At 39.8% G+C, this 23,659-nt stretch overlaps 1 protein-coding gene across 1 annotated transcript in view; it reads left to right on the top strand.

Annotated features, from left to right (window-relative positions):
• Positions 1 to 23,659, top strand: part of csmd1a (CUB and Sushi multiple domains 1a) — a 297,982-nt gene that overhangs the window by 213,922 nt on the left and 60,401 nt on the right. Inside the window, exons 33-45 of the mRNA XM_073463855.1 lie at positions 6,615 to 6,731; positions 6,840 to 6,953; positions 8,782 to 8,877; positions 9,019 to 9,222; positions 9,598 to 9,722; positions 9,830 to 9,926; positions 10,916 to 11,020; positions 15,674 to 15,792; positions 16,169 to 16,238; positions 17,894 to 18,010; positions 18,644 to 18,853; positions 21,077 to 21,265; positions 21,774 to 21,951. Coding sequence (XP_073319956.1) covers positions 6,615 to 6,731; positions 6,840 to 6,953; positions 8,782 to 8,877; positions 9,019 to 9,222; positions 9,598 to 9,722; positions 9,830 to 9,926; positions 10,916 to 11,020; positions 15,674 to 15,792; positions 16,169 to 16,238; positions 17,894 to 18,010; positions 18,644 to 18,853; positions 21,077 to 21,265; positions 21,774 to 21,951 — 1,741 coding nt within the window. The remainder of the gene's footprint in view (positions 1 to 6,614; positions 6,732 to 6,839; positions 6,954 to 8,781; positions 8,878 to 9,018; positions 9,223 to 9,597; positions 9,723 to 9,829; positions 9,927 to 10,915; positions 11,021 to 15,673; positions 15,793 to 16,168; positions 16,239 to 17,893; positions 18,011 to 18,643; positions 18,854 to 21,076; positions 21,266 to 21,773; positions 21,952 to 23,659) is intronic.

Raw genomic sequence — 23,659 nt, 5'->3', positions numbered from 1 at the left:
TCAAGGGTCATTGATGTAGTTCTAGTGACTTTCAAAGCAAAGTTTGTAGCGATAGCTATGCATAATGCTTTTGTGAAATTTAAGGATTTTTACTATTTGCATTGTGAGGACCGATATAAAACGTCACTTTCACTTAATGTATTCCACCACAACATCAACATAGTCGAATCATTCTCACCACTCCACTGATTTGAATAGAGAACCAGAATCACCACATCAGAGCTAACTTCTCTTCTGCTAACTTCTGTAACTTAATGCAGTCTCTCATTCAGCATTTCTACCATCTGTCCCTCTGATAAAAGTGTGCTTGGGGGTTTACTGTCTATAAGACAAATTCAAATCCACTACAGAGCTTTCTATTAAAAATATTTTTTTTGTTGGGATGCAAACTGTAAATGTAAAAAACTTCAGCTCTGATAAAATGTACTATTGTGACAACACAAGTACTTAAATCATCGAAACTTGGTTTCATCCATATGTCTGAGCCCACTGCGACCCCTTGACTTGCCTGTGGACTCTTTTGTCAAGCCTTGTCGTATTACCTGCAGTGGTCTTGGCCTCTCTGGAAATGGCGTCCAGTAGCTTCTATTTGACTGTTTTTCAGTTGCTACCCTCAACGACAGTCAACACTTGCTTTACAGTTAATTAACACCAAAAGCCTTCCAGTGACTTAAAGGGAATAATTCACGTCATATCTGTTTTTTTCAATTAAAAATCTGTAGGAACTGAATTTCATTTGACTGGTATGTTAACCTTGAAACTGACTAAAATTAATTAGTAACTGAAAACGGTATATTTTTTTAAGCAGCAGAATGGTGAGTATGACATGACTGGGTTGTCGTGTATATATATATATATATATATATATATATATATAGCATTCGCTCAAGAATTTGTAGTTATTTACATTGTTGTGATAAATCTACTCTCTGAAAAGTTGAACTCACTAAAACTGTTCTGTTTACGGTTCTGTAAGAGCTCCTGGAAGACCCGCAACTCCACTTTAAAAGTTTAGGACATTTTAGAAGTCTCTTCCTGTACTCTCACTGCCACCCCAAAGCCCTGCTGTGTGTGTATGTGTAGTTGTTTGAGAGGAAAAGGAAAATGAGATGCAGACAGTGAGAGGTAGGACTACAAAAGTGTTGTGTACGTGTGTGTTCTTGTGTATGTGTGTGGATGATCAAAGCGCGTGGATGTGTGAGAGAAAGAGAGTGACTTGCATAGCATTTTTTGCATTTATTTGTGTGTGTGTGTCAGAGGGTGTGAGTGATCAAAGCACATGTGTGTGAAGGCTTTTGATAAGGCTGACACCTGAGCCTAGAGCAGCACCACTGGGAAATTGTGGGTAGATCAAGACAAGACCTCTAGACCTAAGGGTTTGAATGCAGCAGCACAACAAGAATCAATCCGAAAAATATCAATCGATATCAGTGCACAGGATCAGTAGAAGTGGAAACAAAGAGGGTGATTACTCTGATGCTTTAGGAAACAAGAAGAAAGGAGGAAGGGATAGGAGTTGGGAGGAGGAGGACGAGTGGGTGGAAGTACAACTGTCTAGCAAGGGAGTAGGAGTTTTGCTGTATTTTTCATTCTAGGCATGTTAATCAGTTTCACTGAGCAAGGCTTAACCAAGAACACGGGCCCAGACTTAATGTCCACACTCACGGTCTCACAGACTTTGACATGTGTTCCTGATAAGTCCACATGAGCTCAGGGCTGTCCCACTGTGAAATCGGAAAGGGCTCTCTGGTGGACTTTTTGAGCCCTTTATGCACGGTTTCCACAAGACTGAACTGCTAAGGGAATTACCCCTATGGGGCTGTCCAAAATCATCACAAAAAACCCCAAAACATTAAAGGACTTGAAAGAATGTAAAAATGTTCATGGCTGCAATGACTGTTCATAGTTTTTTAAGGTTTTATTTAAGTGAGGCATGATAAAGATCACTTGTTCCTCTCAATCTGTTTCTCTCCTCTCTGTTTTCTCTCTAACAGCAATGTTATCTGCTTTTAAAAAGTCAGACAAAAAAACACACCTTGCGGTAGGATTTTTTCCCCCACGATTCCCTTGTCATAACAGCAGGTGAGCTGCGTGTGAAAGAAGCTTGTTGTTAATTATGTAGGCGATCAAAACTAACATCGCAATGACCAGGTGCACCTCTCTCTGTCTGCAGAGCATGTGTGATTGACAGTAGACGGGAGAGGAATGGCAGATTGTCCACTAGTTAATCGAAAGCAGATGGTGTTCTCTTGGATGGATTGAACAAAATCAATCAATAAAATGCTTCAACGTGTCGCCAAATATACTTGGGCGCCTGTTGATATACCTGGGCAGTCCGTCATAGTAAAGCATATGTGTGGGAAACACTATTAATGATAACTTTCAGGCTATCATTAGGTTTTTAAAATTGTGCGAAATCAATTTTATCAAACTACGTGAAAAAACACACCCTGAGTGGCCACAGACAGGCCAATGTCCCAGGTGACATATTAGTTCAAAATATGTCATCCTGTTTCTCATATAGCATTTCAAACCTTTGCACTCTCCTGCTCTCACATTTTCACTGAACACAGAGGTGATGATAATTAAAGTCTGTCAAGGATCACAGATGATACTGATGGTAGACATTGGTACTGGGCCACAGACATACGGTACACACTCTAGCAAAACAAGACGAGGAGCAAGAGGCTTGAAGAGGTGAGAGAAGAAGCAATAAGAATATCCTAGTGTGTTTGTGTGTGTGTGTGTGTTTGTGTGTTGCAAGGATGACATTGACAGATGTGCTTGCTGCTGCTGTTTTTACTCATACACACCCCACCACACACACATTCACAGACACTAATTTCATTGACCTCTGCTGGCCTAACCTGCAGTATAAATGTGCACACGCCCACATACTGTTAGCACACAAGGTTTATAACTCTCTTGGGGGTGCTGAAGATGGATCAAGCTACTGTTAGGGCTGCTTCTCGCGGGTCATGCAATGGTAGTAGGGATTAATAGGCTTTTTGAAATTGCGGTACGCTGATACCAGAGATCCCACACTGTGCCGTAGCTCATCACCCCATAATTCATTCAGTAAAGTTTTTATCCTGCTGCCTCTTTGTAAAGAGAAAGGAACTACTTTGTAGAGGGTGCAGCAGAACTGTCATCTCAGTTATAAAAAGCATATGCCGCTACATTAATTTGATATATAGTTACCAAATAACATTGTTGCATATCAGTGGCTGTTCCATAGTACCACAATATGTGTTGGTTACAAGAAAATGTGTGTGTTTTTGTCTGTTATCAATCAATCAAAGGCATCATCTCTTTTTTTAAAAAATATCTTTTTTATAAAGTCACATAACAAAATTGTAAAGGAACAACTGGAAAATAAATCTAAGCTTATTTAGATGCACAGCTATATCTTTGGTTGGACATTATTTTCACGCACAAATACACATTTACACACAAAGGCACACAGATCAAAAGCACTATATTTTTCCATTATATAACAAAGCCTTGGAGCCACAAGGGTCCAAGTGATATTTGGGGACAACATAAATTTTCTGCTAAACTAAACAACTTTTGAGCCAAATGCAGCCAGTTGGATTTTTTTATTTATATATATATTTTTTAACACATAAGAATAACAGATTAGGGTAGTGATACGATGCCAGCTTTGAGTGCAATTGGCAGTGCTCCCAGCAGCAAGGGGGAAAAAAATAAAGACGAGGCACGCGATTAAAATCTGAATGCTTCATTTCAACACGAGGCCTCTAAATGATTGAAGCAACAAAGCGGATGAAAGTGTTTGGGCAGTGCTGCCAGAAGTGATGCTTGCTATATTGTTACCTCAGTACATTAGCTACAGTGTATTTCGCTAGTATGAGTACACAGATATTGTTGTGTTGTTTTGGCTTTGTGTCTTGGATCCTGGATCAAAGAGAAACAAAGAAAAGGATGTAAAAGTGCTGACCTTCAGCGTTAAATGTACTGAACAATGACATTCAGACAAGACAATCAAGGAGTTTTTTATGGCCAAAACAGAGGAGTGCACCTCTTTTGCCAGTTGCGTCACCCAGTGTCAATGCAAGTGATCATGCTTTTCAGAAATAAAAACGATAAGTGAAGCTGGCTGCAGCACAGGCCTGGCAGGGCATCACTGGGGAAGATACCAAGTGTATGCTGATATCTTTGAGCTTTAGACTTTAGACACTCACTTATTTATTTATTTTAACCTTTATTTATTCAGGGGATTTTCTCTGAGAGCTCAGCTCTCTTTTTGAGGAACACTATGATCACACAAACACACAGTTGCATACACTTACACCTGGAAGCTACCCAGTAAAACCACTGCCTCATCTGTTGGCCGGAGCACTTGAGGGATAAGGGCCTTGCTCAGTGAAAGTAATGATGAAGGGACAAGTATTTCTCATTTATTTTCTCCTCAGATTTATCCTGCAGGTCATCGTCGAATGAAAAGTACATATCATGATTTAATTTAAGTTTCTTCCAACTTGCTCAACACATTTTCTTCTCCTGAAATCAAGGAAGTAGATTTAGAAATTGAAGTTCATCTGATGTGAATGTAAATACCCTCAAACATAAGTTGGACATCAGCACTTAAACTTATTCATCCTTGTTTCATTTCACATTCAGTGTGCTGGAGGACAAAAATGCGTCACTGTCCGAATTTACTACATATAGTGGCTGTATCCATCAATTCTCTTTATCCGTTCATACTATTCAGGGCTGTAAGGCTTTCCCAGCATGCGCTAGGTGAAAGGCAGTATACTCCACAGACAGGCTGCCAATCTATCACAGGGCCAACGCATATAGATAAAACACTCACATTCATGTCAGTGGACAACTTACAGTTTTCAATTCACCTAACCTGTGCTGCTTAGTGGTTGGCACAAAGGTGAAGAGGCTCAGCCTACAAAGTGATTCCCTTACAAACCTACCTACAGTTGAGATCTTACCTTGCGCAAGCTAGATTGAACCATTATGTATATCCCCCTGCAACTTTAAGCTACATTTACTGTGCGTACATAAAAGCACAGTGCAACTCTATGCTTTGCCTTTCATTCAATTTGTGCTTACAGTCTGTATGGAATTTAACCTGGTTACAAAAGCAATAGCTGAACACCCAGTAAATGAGTATGAGTATTTGTGAGGAGCACTCAAAGGATACAGAGTAGAGTTGGATTGTCTGGGGTTTGTAAAGTCACAAGTTACCAACATTCAAAAATATTTCCTTAGGCTGCAACTAAGAGACATTACTGGAGCCTGTATCATTCAGAAAAGTGTCAAAAAACTATGTTATCAAAGATTTTTTTTTTATTATTTCCATTCATTGATAAACATGCCAGTGAATCAGAATATGTAGCGTTCCAATACAAAAAGAGTTGATCACATATCTGAAAAACAACAATTATCTGATACTAATTATTGATAAATATTCCCTTAAACATAAAAAAAAATACTTTTTACAGCAAATCTGCAAGGACACTGGGCTGCCAGCCTTTTAAAATGCTACATGAGACAGGATTTCAGACTTCAGTTGTGATGAATATAACCATTACAAGACAATGCCAAATTCAAGTGGCATATTAATGGCTTATTGAGATCTAGGTAGATATTAAAAGGAAACTAATTTATATTGTATTCGCATTGGCAGACCCTCTATGTTGTCCTTTCAATATTGAGCCATCTCTTAAATGATACATCTTATGGCTCCTTAGAATCCCAGGTAACTGCAGCCATAAGCACATTTGTAATTGTCAAAAAAAATACAATCACCAAATTGCATTAGTAACTCAGTGAGCATCAGTTTGGGATCAAATTAAATGACCATAGTTATCTCATTTACTCCATTTCTCAGAGCGCCCTCTTTGTTTGGTGTTATTACATTCTCAAATATTGTCTTCATGTACTGCTTCCTCTTTATTTCTCAAAAGCTGGTTTTTATTTTGGAAGTAATTCAGTGCAGCTCCCTTGCACATTGTTAAATTGTGTTTTCACTTTGTCTGCTGAGATTTCTATAGAATATATTGTAGGTTAATTGAATTCTCTCTTTTCCCATCGCAGCCTTCTTTTAATACATCTGCACAAAGTTGCACCTGCTCTTTAAAGGTGAATCATTTCCCACACATGACCCTTAAAAATGGTGTGAACATTATTAAAGTGCAGAGGGTTCACGCTTATATCTTCTAGACAGTCACTCCCCCAATGTATAGGGATACGGAAAAAAGGGGCACTTCAACATGGCTTTACATGGCTTATAAATTAGCTTTTGTGTTAGCTTTTAAATATACATTTAAAGAAATAGAATTCTCCCTCTGTCATTTTCTGGCTGGACCAGGCTCTTTCTGTGTTGGGTTTGCATGTTTTCCTTGTTATTGCGTGGGTGTTCTCTGGTTTCCCCCCGCCATCAAAACATATATATTAGTTTAACTCTCTGGTCTGTTCCCTGGATCTGGAGTTGGTCTGCGTTGGCCGTCCGCGGTCGCTGTACACTGCTGCTGCTCCTCAGGGATGGGCTAAATGCAGAGAGCAAGTTTCACTACATTGTGATTTATATGATTGTCTGTGATTAAAAAAAAGATTATTCTTCTGTCTTTCTGTAGCTCCATGCGGAGGACAGTATGGTGGCTCTGAAGGCGTTGTTTTGTCTCCTAACTATCCTCTAAACTACACCACAAGACAGACCTGCTCCTACTACATCACTGTGTCCCCACAGTTTGGTAAGTAACGAAATGATCACACCATGCATGCTTACAATGGATGCTGTGATTGAAACACTGACAACAAAGCTATTTATGATCTTTACCTTTCTTCTTCTTCTTCTTCAGTGGTGTTTGGTCAGTTTGCAGTTTTCCAGACAGCGATGAATGACTCAGTGGAGCTGTTTGATGGAGCCAATGAGAATGCTCGATTGCTCAGCTCCCTGGCTGGGTCACATTCAGGTGAGATACCTATTGGCTGATACACAGTTTACATCACTTATCATGACTTAGCATGACACATTATCTTTGAAAATCTACCATTCACTTCTGATGTTTAAAGTTTTTTCCCTTGTGTTCCTTGTTTTGTGCTCCTGAGCACATCTTTGAAAGAAGATAATAATGAAGTCGTCTGTAAGAAAGCAGCTCTTGGGGGCTATAGAACACTGCACCAGTAGTCGTTATCACAATTTATTTGACAGTGATGTATTTGGCGAGAATCCATTATGGGTTATCTGTACAAGAAGGAATCAGCAGTGGAAAGCGTCTCACTGGGACTATACAACATACAGTTGCGCTGATACTCAACAACACAATACTCCCTGGGTATGCTTATCCTTCAACTTTGAGTCATCCCAGATTGGCAGCGTTTTGAGTCACGACACAGTAACACACTCTTTGTGGCATTGACAGAGACGGAAAGATGAGGCAAAATCGATGCAGATGACGTAGTATAAAGAAAGAAAAATGAAGAAATATTGATTAGCATAGTCGTTGGCAAAACTTGCTCTTGTTGCCTCAGAGTTTTGTGTTCTTCTGTTGTGTGTGATGGCCAGGGGGCACGCTGCAGGGGAATCCCACAGGAATTGACATTTAGTTTCTTTCTATAGAAATCAAGGCTTTTAAATATTTTCTCTGTAATGTTATTCAGTTGTGCGCATACAGAATCGTGAGTGGGAAAAATGAAGCTCTTGCATGAGACTGCAACTGCCAATAAAAATTGCCTTTCCAGTATTGGAGTAAAGTTTCATGATAAAAATATCAATCAGAACAGAGAAAACACAAACATGTCTAGATAGATGTGATAGTTCCTGAGGGCATTTCTTTATTTTTTAAAACTATGGTTTATATTTGCTGCTTTTTTTATGCTCTTTTCTTTTTTTTTTTTACCTTCCTTCATTGAGTGGATCAGACAGGGAGTTTATTTCAACATAATGTTAAGTACGAGGACGTGACAGTTTTCGTTTGGCTAAATGTAGCTGCACACTATGCAGTTTTTTTTCCCTTTTCAACTACTATCCATCCAAGTTATTTCAAAGGAAAAGGGCCTGTTTATATAATATAGAATGGGTGGCTTATTCCTTAAAGTTAATTTGGGTCTGAAATTTCCCTTTTGGCTAAAACTGGCAGCAAAGAATGAAACACACCAGGCTTTACGAAATAATGTTAACCGCATCATTACCCTATCACACGCACGCATACACGCGCACACACACAGGCAAACAGCTTTGTGGCACATTGTTCCAGCTAACTGACTGATTATCCTGACACACAAACATATTAACACACATCTGCGCATAGCAAACCTACACATACACACACACATCCTGACGCGGCTAATGATGGTTCTAAATGTCAGCCACACCAGACCATGTTTTCCTCATTTATCACTGTTACTTCGTTTGCTTGTGTATGTCTGCCCATATAAATCTGTGTGTGTGTGTGCGCCTGTCAGTTTCTGTGTGTGTTTGTGTGTGTCTGTGCTTGAATTCTTAATATTGTGAGGACCACAGCATAACACGAGGCGAAAATGAAGGACAAACCCTGCAAAGTGCCACATTATGTGTTAATTGCACGGTTGTGTGTGTGCACGTGTGTTCATATGGACCTGTATGTTTTTTTTTTATGTTCTGTGTCTCAATTTGTCAAAAAGTGGGAAAAAACAATTTGTGCATGTTTTCAGGAGAAAAAGTTAAGCTGTTTTTAGCCTAAACATTAATTTTGAAACTATTTTGTGTGTGTGTGTGTGTGTGTGTGTGTGTGTGTGTGTGTGTGTAATTGTTTGCCCCAGGAGAGACGCTGCCATTGGCAACTTCCAATCAGATCATGCTGCGGTTCAATGCTAAGAGCGGCCAGTCAGCTAGAGGCTTTCACTTTGTCTACCAAGGTAACTTTATCTCTCTTTCTCTCACTTACACACAATTATTTGCATTCAGTTCCAGTTTGACATGAAGGTCTCTCTCTAACTATATTTCCATTTTTCTGTCCCTCTGCTTCACATATTATTCAATTACGGTCATCACTGTAGCCGTGCCTCGCACCAGTGACAGCCAGTGCAGTTCAGTGCCAGAGCCTCGGTACGGCAGGCGGATCGGTTCAGAGTTCTCTGCTGGCTCTGTGGTCCGGTTCGAGTGCAGTCCGGGCTATCTGCTGAAAGGATCCAGTGCTATCCGGTGCCAGGCCGTGCCAGGTGCCCTTGCACAGTGGAATGCGACAACACCATCCTGTATAGGTACGACTAAACAACCATGAACTGTATGGATGATGTAACCAGCTAGCATATGCAGAAATCAGTCATTACCGTCATCCATCGAGTACTGCGAGGGTTGGGATTTTGACATTGATTCTAACAAACTAAATGCATGCCTGCGTGAAATCTCTCTCTGCTGAGAGCGAGTCTTTTGCAAACAGCTTCAACTGTCACCTCAGTTTATAACATAAATAATGTCTGATATCATATTTTCTCGCTCTGGCTCCCTGCAGTGCTAATTTGAACCCCATATTGTCCCTGGATATGCGGAGCCATATTCCAACAACCTGTCCTGTCTGTTAGCTATGTAGTTAATAAACTTTGCCAAGAAATCCATATTTTATGTCTTCATTCTAGTTCCCTGCAGTGGCAATTTGACTGAACGTCGTGGTACAATATTGTCTCCTGGCTTTCCTGAGCCATACCCAAACAGTCTCAACTGTCTGTGGAGGATCCATGTCAGTGAAGGGGCTGGGATACAGGTACACATATGTATAGTAAATATATCATGTATTAGTATTTAACTATGGAAGATGCACATAAACTTGGAGGCTGTGGTGTTACTTTATTTTCATTGTTTGCTATTTAGATCCAAGTGATGACGTTTGCTACTGAGCACAACTGGGACTCGCTGGAGATCTACGATGGAGGAGACATGACAGCTCCCAAATTAGGGTCATTTTCTGGTATGACAATATGATGGCACACACACACAAACACACAAACTAGTGCACAGACACCCATGCACACAAAACACTCTGGAGATCTATGATGGATGAGATATGACAGCTCCTAAACTATAGATACACACACACAGACACACACATATAGATTGACAGACACAAACACACACACAAGATCTATGATGAATTGTATATGACAAGTCTTCAACTATAGATACGCACACATACAGCATACACTGGAGATCTATGATGGATGAGTTGTAGTACCAAAACAGCTGACATATATCTTTAATAAATAAAACATATTTTTATAGAATTCTTCCGATTTACGGGCAGTCAGTAAGAGGAAGAAGAAAGCAGGGAGGGAGGGGAGGAAAGAGTTTCACCACAAGGTTGAGTGAAGGATGAAAGAAAGACGGTGAGAAAGAAGACAGGGTGGGATAAAGAGTGATCTAACCTTTTACAATTTCCCAGCGGAGTTTCCCCTGTGACCTGCCCCAAGCACATACCTGTCACACACCTATCACACATTAAACATGCCACCCATAGGGCAACACACAAGCACGCACACACACACACACCCACTCAAAAGGCTGTGCCCTTCTCAAGAAGGCACTCCTGGGAACTGTCCACTATAACCACAGTGATCTGGTGTTGGCCACTGAGCAGCTTCACTGGGGCAGATGGGGGTTGCTTCACATAAGGACACTTAAATGCTAGCTGTCCACGGAGGGCGAGGGGTCATTCACCTCCTCTACACATAATTTCCCAGCTGGTCTCAGGATTTAAACAAGACTTTAAGTCAAATGTGGCTCGCTGAAAAAGTGTTATGTATTTTGAATGTAAATCTCCTGTACGCCCACCGTTGTGTTACATAAACTTTGAAGCCATTTTTTTGTGCAAAATTCACTTGAATATTTATCATCTAGTGAACATTAACCTTCAAAACTCATCGACTGGTTTTATCTTATGTGTATTTCTGTCTTCTACAGGAACAACTGCTCCCGCCCTCCTCAACTCAACATCCAATCAGCTCCTTCTTCACTTTCAGAGTGACATCAGTGTGGTGGCAGCAGGTTTTCACCTAGAATACAAGAGTGAGTTAAAGCTCCAAAGTTAGATAGATAGAAAGACAGACAGACACAGACAGACAGAAAGACTAATAGAATAACAAATGCTTGAATATTGGATGCCTTCTCACCAGAAACCACAAATGCAGACAAACCCACAGAGACACACACACACAGCTGCAGCCAAAACTTCAACATCAAATAGCAAGAGTCAGTGACCTGAACTGGTACTGCCCGAGAGCATACACACATGCTGAGACCCACATTGGAGAACACACACAGAACACACACACACACACACACACACACACACACACACACACACCTAGAGGGACGTAAACAGAAACACATCAACTCAGACACACACATACACATGCACAATTGCTTTTGCTCATGTCATACATGCACATAAGTCCAAAAAAGACACCCACGAATATGTAGACTAACAAAGGTACGGACACGGATATTAACATCATGCATTTAAATGCATGCACACCTGTCAGGGCATGGTTGTGCTTTTCAGTCCTTTGTAGTTGTTTTAGCTTAGAATCACTTCCACATCAATGAACATGTCCCCTTTTGTGAGTGTGTGTGAGAGTAGTGTGTGTTTGCACGTACATTTCTGTATGTGTGTGCGTGTATGTGTGTTTAGGTGACTGCCCTCATTTGTGGCTCAATGAACTGCGGAGTCTTTTTGTTGGCTCCATTCGTCATGCCATCACAAGGAAAAAAAACCTGGAGGAATATTAACTTTTGGGGACAGTACATCGTGTCTGTTTCTTTAGTTTTGCTTCAGTGTATTTCTGGCTGTGGTCACTCTGATCTTTTTAGTGTGGCTTTTATTACCTGATGTGCCCGATCTCACACGATACATTTAAAGTGGTTGCCCTCCTGTACAGTATTATAAATAATAAGTTAAGTTAAGATAAGTTAAAATCATTATTCAGCGCAGGTCAAGCCTCTCTTCTATTTTTATGTTTTAGCATTTATTTTGCTCAGGGCTGCAGCACATTTAATATTAAGTTGTTGGCAGTGCAGGCGGTAGTCTTTTTTAGCTTTTCTTATGTATGATGTCTTCCAGTTTCCATGACAAGAGGATTTTAGGTTGAATTGTGCTGGCTGGTTTTGATTAGAGGTCTTCATCGGTGCTCTTTGTAACCAACCTGAGACCCAAGTCAGGCTGGCTCCAAGTTATATTAAGTCTTATAAGGTCATGTCTTGGGTGCATGTGTGACTATGTGACTTCATCTAATACCTGAGTGGAACCAAGCGCATTCTGTATCAGCTCTGATGTTACAGTGAATCATAATTGTAACAGGACAAAGAAGGGGGCTGTGAAAGGCAGGAAAAATTAGATGTGTTGCTACTTTTTTTTTAACATGAATGCTTGTCAGTTTTTGGCACATCATGCTGCTGTTGGTGTTCTCTCTCGCTATTTGGGTCTGTTCAGATCAGCTCCAACTGTATTGGCACACTTTTTCTGATTGGGTTTCTCTCTCTCTTTTTTTTCATAAATAAACAGTATGCATACAGTATGTTGATTTCTGGATAGGTTTTCCACACATACATTTCAGACCATGTCCAAAATGTGGAAATATTGGGATCACCAGAGGCAAAATTCTAGATGATATAATTGCAATTTTTAGCCTTTTGCGATGTACTGAGTAGTGCGTAGAATACATTATACTCCAATATATTGCAATTAAGTACATTTTTTCAACTGCAAATTATGCCCCAAAGGAAAACCTTGTCAACATCTCTTTAATCTAATAAGATAATAATAATATACTAATAATAATGTTTTCAGTCTGTTCATCTCTCTTCAGTCATTTTCAATGCAGCAAAATGGGATTGTCAAGCAGACAGACTGTCATAAACAACAACACTGTTATAAAATTAAGGTCATTAAGGTTGCAATGCACCCCTCTGACGACTGAGCTGTTTGCATTACAGTCTACCACATCATCCAACTAAACTGAATGCAAAAGTATGATGACTACTGTACTATTACAGGTAATTTGTACATTGTAACTTGTAGATTATGCAGCCTCATCAGCAACTAAATCTATTGATTTTATTATTCTAAAACCCAAAAAAGTTTAACTTGTGTTTGGATTATTATCAATTCATGTAATAAACAATTAATATTTGGTGTTTGTGTATCAATACAGTATTACCACACAAAATGTGGCGATACTAGGCTATGTCAATTTTCCCCCCACCACTCTTTTTCAAAAAAGATACAACTTTTAAAGCAGGCCAGGGGAGGATGGAGATGGAAAGAAAGGCAGACAGAGAGGGAGAAATAGGTTATGTAAGGAGAGAGAAAGGCAAAGAGAGAGATAAACAGAAATCTTTTATATTGTACATATTATACAGAATAATCATTTTTCCTCCTGGTGTATCAATCAATATCTGCAATTATGTGTCAATACAACACTACATGCAGTTTCTTAATATTGTGTCAACAGGCAGGCTATTTGCTGTTATCGCAGAAACCAAGTCCAAGTACACCATCCTGAGCTTTGAACAATGTCCAAGCTCACCTTCAACAAAATACATCATACATTACACCATGATAAGAGCTTTTGCCGGACTCAGATGGTCGCTCTGCTTATCTCAAAATGAGTGCCAACACTTTAATCTGGAGCAGAATTTGCTCCAAGTATACTTCAGAGGTTCAATACAGGGGGTCCTGATACAAAGCAGGCTTTCAACTTTTTTCATTAAACCCAGAGTTTTGCCTCAAATGGTCAAATTCCCTGTTCAATAGGTGATAAGAACAAAAACACCAAAATGAGTTGTTGATTGTTCATTCTGATCCTACTCACAACACTATTGTAAAAGCATTATTACCCAAAAATGACTTACAGACCATTAGGGGTAGGCATTAGGTTATTTATGTGAATCACAGAGATAAGCATCTCCAGCAGAGTGATGCAGGCAACCAAATGGCAATGCTTATTGGACGAATTACCTCACTTTATGATCATAAAATTGTGGAACTGTTTTTGGAATTGTTGTTCTATGTTGTGTCACTGTACTGTCTTCTGTTTTCCTCTATGTTTCCAGTAGAAATAGGGAAAACGAGCAACTGTTGAGGTGTGTTTGTGTGGCTTAAAGTTCTCCTTGTCAGGTGTGCGGTAATGTGGACAAAATCATCTGCTGGGGACACGTGAATGATTGTGGTGATGATGTTCTCATCAGTTTAAGCTGACTTAAGGGACTTTACTCTAAAGGGCAGAGTGAGACATCTCCCTCCCACGTCTATCCTCAAGTAAACTGAAACAGAAGCATAGTAAATACAGTCAGTTAGACTTAAATGCTGACACTGTCTAGTTGTAGTCCAGTGGCCCTAGTGGGATGGTTTGTGGTGCTGTCAGCATTTTACAGAGCAGCGCTGCTCTGTCATAACCAGGGAAAAGAGGGAGCAGTTTGCTCACACAAAGAGAGAGAGAGAGAGAGAGAGAGAGAGAGAGAGAGAGAGAGAGATGGTCAGCCAAATGGAATAGTTTCATTGATCAGTTGTCCTGACAGTTTGCTGATGCTCTGCCTAATAATACACTGTGTGTACATGTGTGTGTGTAGGTCTCCAAGTTACAGTCTCATGCAGCTAATTCAGTTATGCTTGATCCCTCTTGAAGAGCACACACTCATGTAACAGTCACAAACAAACACTTGCAAATGTCACACACCAGGGCTGGGCCACCTGGATATGTGTGTGTGTGTGTGTTTGTGAGCTCAGTGGGATCACATCATTTTGCTGGTAGGAAGGTAGATAATGAACCAACAAGACCAGAAGCAAACAATCAAACACACGCACACACACGCACACAAGCACACTCCTCTCTCTCCCCGTCTTTTACTCTCTATCCCTCTTCCACCCCTGTGTTGCCATGGTAACCGCTCTAGGGCAGTCTCCTGCGGAAGTTTCCAAGTGAAACACACAAGCAAACACAAACACTCACAGAAACACACACACACACGCACGTATGAACACACACATACACCCCTACTGATGCTGTTTGATAAAGGGCTGGCTGCTGTCAAACTTATTAAGGATGTGTTTAACCTTTATTGTGTTGGGAATACACAACCAAAGTCATTATGTTACCGTCACATATTTTTAAGCACATTTCAGAGGCCGCTGTCACCGGTGACAATTAACAAGATCTTTTATTGCACTGGCTGTCAGTTCATAAATAGGCTCTTGTATGTTAGAAAAAAAACATTAAGAGCATCTGTGAATTAATCTGCTCTTAATTAATTTAGCTCTTTGTCAAATGAATCTAAATCTTGTAATTTTCTCCTATTTTTTGAAAAGCTTTATTACATTCAGAGGCACCATTATCCTGTGAAATGTAGAAGTGCCATACAAGTCTTCTGTGCCGTAAAAGTACTGAAGAGAGGTAAAATGCATTTCAAGATAAAGGTCACATACAAGTGAAGGAAGAAGACAAGAATAGCAATGGTAACGTTTTTCTAGACATGAAGGTATGTGAGCAAAGACGAGGTAGAGAATAGCAGAGAGAAACTAGAATAAAAGGATTTAAGTCAACCATGATGAGTTTGAGAATAAAGGGCAAGACAGCAATGTTTACATAGAAGAATCAATGATGAGATAAGTAATAGTTAACAAATTGTTCACTGTGTTTATGTTTGTTTTTCCCTTTTTTGTAGCTGTTGGTCTTACCACCTGTCCAGAGCCAATGATTCCTGCCAATGGCATTAAAACAGGGGACAGATATATGGTCAATGAGGTGGTAGCATTCACCTGTGAACCTGGGTACACATTACAGGTAATGTGAACAGCCATGCAAACTGGTCAATAAACATATCTATTAATGTATACTTACACAGTTTTAGATACCAATGGTACATAGTTAAAGCTACTACAAGGAGCTTTGATATTTTGTTGCTTTTACAGGCCCCTGTGGACAAAAGTAGTATTCCCACCTTCAAAACTACAAAATATAATGTCAAAAATAAAACTATCTAAAGAAAAATGACCTCCTGCTTCCTTTTAACTGGCTAATGTACTGCTCACTGTTACTTTGCCTGATAAGATGTAAACACAGCTCTTTTTCGAAACACATTATTTTGATTAAATTGTACCAAAATTGGTTACATTATTTTTGTTTTCTTGAACCTAACCCACGGTATATTCACTTTCAGGGCCACTCTCACATTTCCTGCATGCCTGGGACTGTGCGTCGATGGAACTACCCACCTCCTCTTTGCATAGGTAACATACAAAAACACACACACACACACACAAACACACACACACACACAGCTTTGCTGTATGAATGATCGATCCAATGGGAAAGAAATATGTCCTGCAGGTGTGAGGTTGAGGTTGAACCTTTAGGCCAGCGCAGCCAAGTGACAGAAGCATTTTAGTGGATGTGTGAGACATGTTTGGCTCTGTGTTTTCAGGTTTATGGACGCTTGTTGTTTCAGAGTATTTTTGGAAAGCTAAGGTTTGATGAATACTTATTACCTAATGAGGGAAATTAAAAAAAAAAAAAAAAGTTTAAGTCATTGATACATTTCAGTGTGTAATCTGGCAGTTGAATACTTTTAAAATGAGACTCAGAGTATCATTCTACAGGAATAATAGTTTATCAAATGAGCATATGCACATCTGATTCAATTGGTTTCACCTTAAAATCAGATTTATGGAAGCAAGAAACTTGACTGACATAGGGTCAGCGATCCATAAGATCAATATACCTGATGAGTACAAACTGAATTTTGTACCTGGTGCTGAGAGCCAGGTCTTCCTAACTTCTGCAATAGTGTTAAGGAACCTTGATTACATTGATGTTTGTGTTTAGGCCTGAATAATTCAGTCTTTGGTGAAAACTTGTAGCAGGTCTGGGAAGCCAGTTCCAGTTAAAGTCAATCTTGACATGTCAGGACTAACTTTACTCAGCTGTGCAACAGCTGCATTCAGTATATGTCGATTCGAGTATTTTACATTTCAGTCATAAACACATAAACACAACCAAATCATGTACAAATCTCTCAATAGAGGGTTGCTATTATAAGATGTCATCACATTTTTGATACATGCCCATCAACACTAAGGGATTTAAAGAAATTCATGGACCAAGAACAGATGAAGTCTAGAATTGACATTTTTCAAACATAATATCCAGTTTCCTAATAATTGGTTTCATATACTTAATTTAGCACTAATTAAGTGAACATAATAACATTTTTTTTTAATTTTTATATCTTATTAACTGTTAGGCAACACAATTGCTAGAAAGTCTAACATCTTAACCTACCATGCACCTCTAAACTGTGACTACTTGACAAATAACAAATGATATAAATGATATTTTATTTTAGTGTCACTCGCAAATTGCCCATCACTTGTGTGCTTACAAGACCCCAATAGTTGTGCAGTGGTCAAACATTTCATTACATTTTATTTCATTAAAGAATTACGGGTTTTTTTACAACAAAAATATTTTACCCTTTCTTCCAAGCTTAGAAAATACAATCTGCTACAGAAAAGGTTTCATTCCTGAAGCAAAACTCATGTTTTTTATAATCATCCAGCAAAAAGAAATCAACATGAATTGAGGAAATTTTACTAAAAAGTACATCCCATACGTCCTTGTAGACAGGACATAAAGACAAAACATGAGCTCTCAAATTCATTTAGCTCACATAACACCTAATAAAGTGGCCACTGAGTGGAAATATCAATACTATAAATCCCCTCTGCTCAAAAGCCTTTGGTTGCTTCCATTTTTGACTGTTTTTGCTGTGGTGTATAACCTTTCTTTATCTTTTGAAGCACAAAGGATAAAGTGATGATTGCTACTGTACGTTGCTCATACGTTGCCTGTTTTAACAAAGTGTTTTCTGTGCCTGTGCTGTCAGCTCGGTGTGGCGGGGTGTTGTCTGAGATGAGTGGTGTCATCCTCAGTCCAGGTTTCCCTGGAAACTACCCAGGCAACCTGGACTGCACCTGGCAGATCACCCTGCCAACAGGATATGGTAAGTATTATAGGATGGAGGAGCATTCCTGAAAAGATTGTGTCACTTTCAGTACATCTGTTGGTGTAGTTGGGGAACATAGAACCTTCTTCTTCTTCAGCAGTAACACATGGTTTATTGAAAGCTTCACCACATGTTTAATTGGAGGCTGACACATGGTGTGTGCTGACTACAGTAAGGGATGGTTTGAATAGCACATAGTTTTTCTTTTATATGCATGACATACAAGTCCCTGTGTGTAATTAGAGCTAGGTTTTAGATGATAAGATGATTTTTATTTTCAGAGCTGATAATAGTATACTCAAATGACAACAAAATTATATTCAAGACAGCTTTATTGGTATTGTCTCAGTAGTTCTATCTTTGGTGCAAGTTGTCAAAATATAAAAATAACAATATACCAGTACCAGATAAAGATATGGTCATAAAAATAGATATCAAAGTGTAGAATACTGTGAACTTGTTGCAGTTGGTCTAATGTATAATCTCAATAGTTACTCTCAGATCTATAAAAAAATATGACATAAAATGATCATCCCGATTATTTTGGCCATAAAAATCACATTTAGTCTAATTTTCATATTGTCATTCCGTATTGTATATAGTCAATTATAATCTGTGTTTGTATCATAGGAGCCCATATTCAGTTCCAAAACTTCTCTTCTGAAGACAACCATGACTTCCTCGAGGTCAGGGCTGGACCACAGCACAGCTCTGCTCTTATTGGACAGTTTACTGGCTCGCAAATCCCACCAACTCTGCTGAGCACAACCCACCTGACAATCATCCACTTCTACAGTGACCACTCAGAGAACAGGCCGGGGTTCAAACTGAACTATCAAGGTGAGTTCTCATGGGATTTAAGACAAATTAAGATTGTTTTTGGTCTTTTTATTACAGGGATTTCTGCAGACACAAAGGCCATAAACCCTGAGGTGTTACTGCAGGCACTTCCAGCTGAAAGCTACCCCCTGAAGGGATGCTGAGGGATGGGTTGCTTGGTTGCTTGAATGATTTAAAAAAAATAAATTGCCTCTTCAAAAGTTCTGAATAAATTAACATCCAAACGTAGTTGCTGAATTACAAAGCCTTCCCAACTCAGAGAAATGAAGGGCAGGATGAAAAAACGTATTGCTATGAGGTTTTGAGCTTTGATCCATGGATGAGTCACACTAAAGACTTAAAAAACCTTATGGCTTTTCTCTCATCATTAAAAGAGATGGATTGTTAGTAAGCCCCTGTGAGAGACTGGCATCTTGTCCAGCAGGCTTTACTTGTAGCCCTGAGTACTTCACTTCAAAGACACAAGAGATGCACTGTGGGCCTATATGCCAGCAGAACTAGAACAAGGCTTACTAACTTACACATAAGCTAACCTACATTCACATGAACGCAATATTTTTTCCTTTTGCTCCCAATTTGCAATGGCCAAGTCCCCTTACACTGTGTTCCTTGCCACTGCTTATTCCCATTGTATGAATGTGAACGTTGTGAATGTTTCCTCATATGAAGGTGTACCAGATGCTTTATTTTTTCAAGGGACAGCACAGATCTTTGACGGGAGGATGCAATACCCACAGAGGTTCATGATGCTACCCTGAATTGTGTTGAATGAACACAAGTGGTAGTTTTTAGCCTGGATGCATGTTTTCACCCCTGCCCCACTCAATGATATAAGCTCACATTTTGTACTCAAAGCCTCAGAGGTGACATGTGATATGCCAAAAAATCAGTGTGAGTACACAAGAAAATTCAAACTGATGTTTCAAAACAAAGCCAGCTTGAGAGAAGAGGAGAATCATCTTCAGGGATGGGTTAAATGAGGGCATCCACTGTGCAGCGCCCGCAGCAACTGACTCCACTTCTAAACCGATGCCTCGGTCAAGGGCACTGGCAGGAGAATTAACTCAATATACATGTTTTGATGATGCGGGAAAACCATAGCACCTGAAGGAAACCCACACAAGAAAAGGGAGAAAATGCAAACACATAAAAGGCCCTGCCCCAGCTGGGAATCTAACCCAGGACCACTGAGCCACCATACTGCCTGTTTTAAGTGTTCAGTTGACTCTCACATTTCACCTTCTTGGTTGTAGTTTCATATCTGCAAGTGTATGCACTGCCATATGCACAACTCTTGCGTATTATCTCAACATTTTCTCTCACATTCCTTCCCCTTGATACTGCTCCCACATAGGATCCTTTGCATCTGTCATTTCCAAAATGTCCAGTTAGTTTTGTCAATATTTGTTATACCTGTCAGTATCTAAAAGTCCCAAAGGATCCCTTGTGGCGTTTCCCATCTGGACTTGGGACTTGTCATGGATGTGTGCAGCAGCACAAGTTTTGCTGCACACATCCTGTGCTTTGATTGTGTTGTATGCTGCTCCCTCCCACATCTTAGACCCTGCTGCTGTGAGCATAGACTGTCTGTGAGACCTCTTTGCACAATCTGCACCTCGGGGGCTGTCTAGTGCTGCAGACCCTGTTTGAATTGACCTATTCTTGAGTGCTATCCCTCTCTCTCTCCTTGTGACTGGTTTTCCAAAACCAGCCACCTTTGCTCTCTGTCAATGGCACATCTAATAGAGGAGTTTGACTTGCCATGACACTCATGCAGAGTGAGATGTGCCCTAAATAGACCTGTGATGCTGATATTTCCTCAAGCAATTGTTGTAATTTTATGCATACATGTGCCAGATAACTGTGAAGAAGATGAGATCCATTAATGCTGCTGCACTTCGAACCAGTAGTCTCAGTGGGCCATAGATTTTTTTATGCCCTTTCAAGTCCATTAGCTGTAGATGGAAAATGGTATGAATGCAATGAATCGCAATTGTTGTTTTGTAGTTACATTTTGGGAATTGGGAAGACAGAAGAAAGGGTTACTGTGTAAGGTTGCACAGTAGAATACAAAGGAGCAAATACACAACTGCATTGTACTTATTAATCTGACTATAACTGTATGCCTGTATGCTTTTTCCTGTTGTTTAAAATTAGGTGAATCTGCAATTAAACTGGAGAATTTTCACACTGGAAATCATTTCTCTTCATCCCTTTCTTTAGCCTATCAACTTCAAAACTGCCAGGACCCTTTTCCTTTCCCCAATGGTGACATCATCAACAGTGACTACGGTGCTGGCCAATCAGTAACTTTTCAGTGCTACCCTGGTTACGTTTTGATCGGACACCCAGTACTAACATGCCTGCATGGGACCAACAGGAAGTGGAACCACCCGTTTCCACGCTGTGAGGGTAAGAATAGTTTTATAATAGTTTTAATATGTGTTGATTAATGTTGTTAAAAAACGTACACTTGTCATATTAGGCAGTTTGTTTTGTTGTTGTGTTGTTGCACATGTGTTATTATCGGTTTTACCCCAGGACATCCCCATCCCTCATGTACTGGTTGTAAATTTAAAATCTAGACGTTTACAAAATGTTGTTATCCTAATTGAATTTCAGTAAATTAAATCTCATCTTTCATTGGTATCACAAGCCAGCAATGTGAGCAGTTAAGTAGAAAGTAAATATTCCTGTGTCACTCGGATCATTTACTCCATACATCAGTAGCACAATCATTGCTCTTTTCACTACCACCGCTAATACTTCTACTACTGCAAATAATGATGATAATTGTATTCCTCACTGTCTTCAGCTCAACAGTTACTCTTGTCCTCTTCTCCTGATCCTCGCAGGTCTGGCGCATTAGAAAAAGTGACAAATTTGCAAATAGATAATCTTATAACACTGCTTTTTACAGCTCCTTGCGGCTATAATGTCACAGCTGAAAACGGGACCATCTATTCACCTCAGTACCCCAATGAATACCCCAACTCCCAAGACTGCAGCTGGCTCATCACTGTTCCCCATGGACATGGAGTCTATATCAACTTTACCTTATTGCAGACAGAGCCTGTCACTGATTACATCGCCGTCTGGTAAGTCTGGGCTCGCTCATACTTGAACGTACATGCACACACACACGCACACACATATCCACACAAATGCACAAGCTTCTTTTCAATGTTACCCTTTATCCCAGGACTGATTGCATCAGTGACTGGTAAGTTTTTGAATGTACTTATAGTCTGCCTCCTCCCTGCACACTAATAAGAAGATAGTGAAGTTGTATCAACTTTGCTCTATTTTTTATTCATCTTTTTCTGTCTCTCTTACACACATACACATTCTTTCACACATACTTTCTTTGGGATATATTTTATCGGTGATAACCTTATCCCTGGTGTTGATTGCATTTTTATTCATTACATCTTTTACTTTATACAAACACAGTCTTGCCTGTTCAAAGGTATATATCAGTATGTGTCAAGTGGTTGTGACTTTATCGTAAAGCAAGGTGCACACAAAGCCAAATGTATTTGTATATGGCACTGTTGATACACAGGGATCATGGCTCCATAGACTCTTAATACATACATACTCTGTGCTATGCATACACTGACTCTCCAGCAGTAATAATAGGATTCAGTGTTGAGGTAAGACTGTAATACAGGGAGTGTGAGAGTAATGCATTTACAATGGGGCCACTGACCAATTCAATCTAACTCAGTACCATGGCCATACGCAGACCCGGAGAGGGCTGTGGAACTCTGGCAGTAATGATGAGATTCAGTGGGGAGTGGGAAATGTAATGAAAGGAGTGGTGGAGCTGGGTTCACAAATCCAACGGGACCCGGCTGGATCTGACAAGTTTGGGTCAGTCCAAGAGAAATTTCTCACTTAATAGCTTCGGTCAGCACAGTGTTTGCTGTCAAAAATAACACTGGCCTGTGTTTTATTAGAAAGAAAATTCAGATCAGGTAGGATTTTGGGCCCTGTCATCTTTTGGTGTTTGTTTGGTTTTAAAAAGAAATATCGGGTGTTTGGTTGTGGTCAGTCTTTCATTTTCAGGCTCAAGAGTCAAACTCAAGGGAGTGAGCAGCTGAAATGCCCGCAGTGGGAAAGTAATACATTCACAGTAGGTGACTCCTCGCTTTCAATCTCGACAGCCACCAGAGCCATGGATATAGCCACGGAGAGGCGCGGCATCGAGTTATTTTGCAGTTGCAAATTGATTCTGGTGATGAATGAGTTTTCGGCACATTTCATGTGGAACAAAATTATTAAATCACATTCATAGATTGTAGGCTACCAGAAGACATCTGTAATGTAAGATTAGTGCATACATGTTGGAATGTTGCTCTGATCAATCTAGCTATATCTCAAACACATGAATATATTTGGGAGTGACTGGGGGCTGACACCAAACGGAGGAGTGTTTTTCTCAGACCCAGTGGGATGCCATTTACCTTCCAGGGCCTCAGATGGATTTAGAGTGGGTGATCCAAAGGTCTGCTGCTCCTGCATTACAGCCATGTAAATAGAAGAGTACTGAAACCCATGGTTACATTCTTTACATTTGATTTGCTAATTTGATTTGTCTGATGTAAAAAAAAATAATACTGAATTCGAAACTACAGGTTTTACAGATATTTATACCTGCAAACATTCTCCAATAAACAATTTCTTTTGTTTTACTCCAGACAGCTGCACTATATGTTTGCACAGGGGGACATCTACCATTGCCCTCCAGTTGTTGTCAAGTTGGATCAAGTCAGTTGCATCAGTGACTTTGGCCACCTTTTT

The sequence above is a fragment of the Pagrus major genome, chromosome 4, assembly GCF_040436345.1.
Source record: "Pagrus major chromosome 4, Pma_NU_1.0".
NCBI classification, from domain to species: domain Eukaryota; kingdom Metazoa; phylum Chordata; class Actinopteri; order Spariformes; family Sparidae; genus Pagrus; species Pagrus major.
Note: the sequence above shows the minus strand (reverse complement) of the source record. Positions and strands in the feature narration are given on the sequence as shown.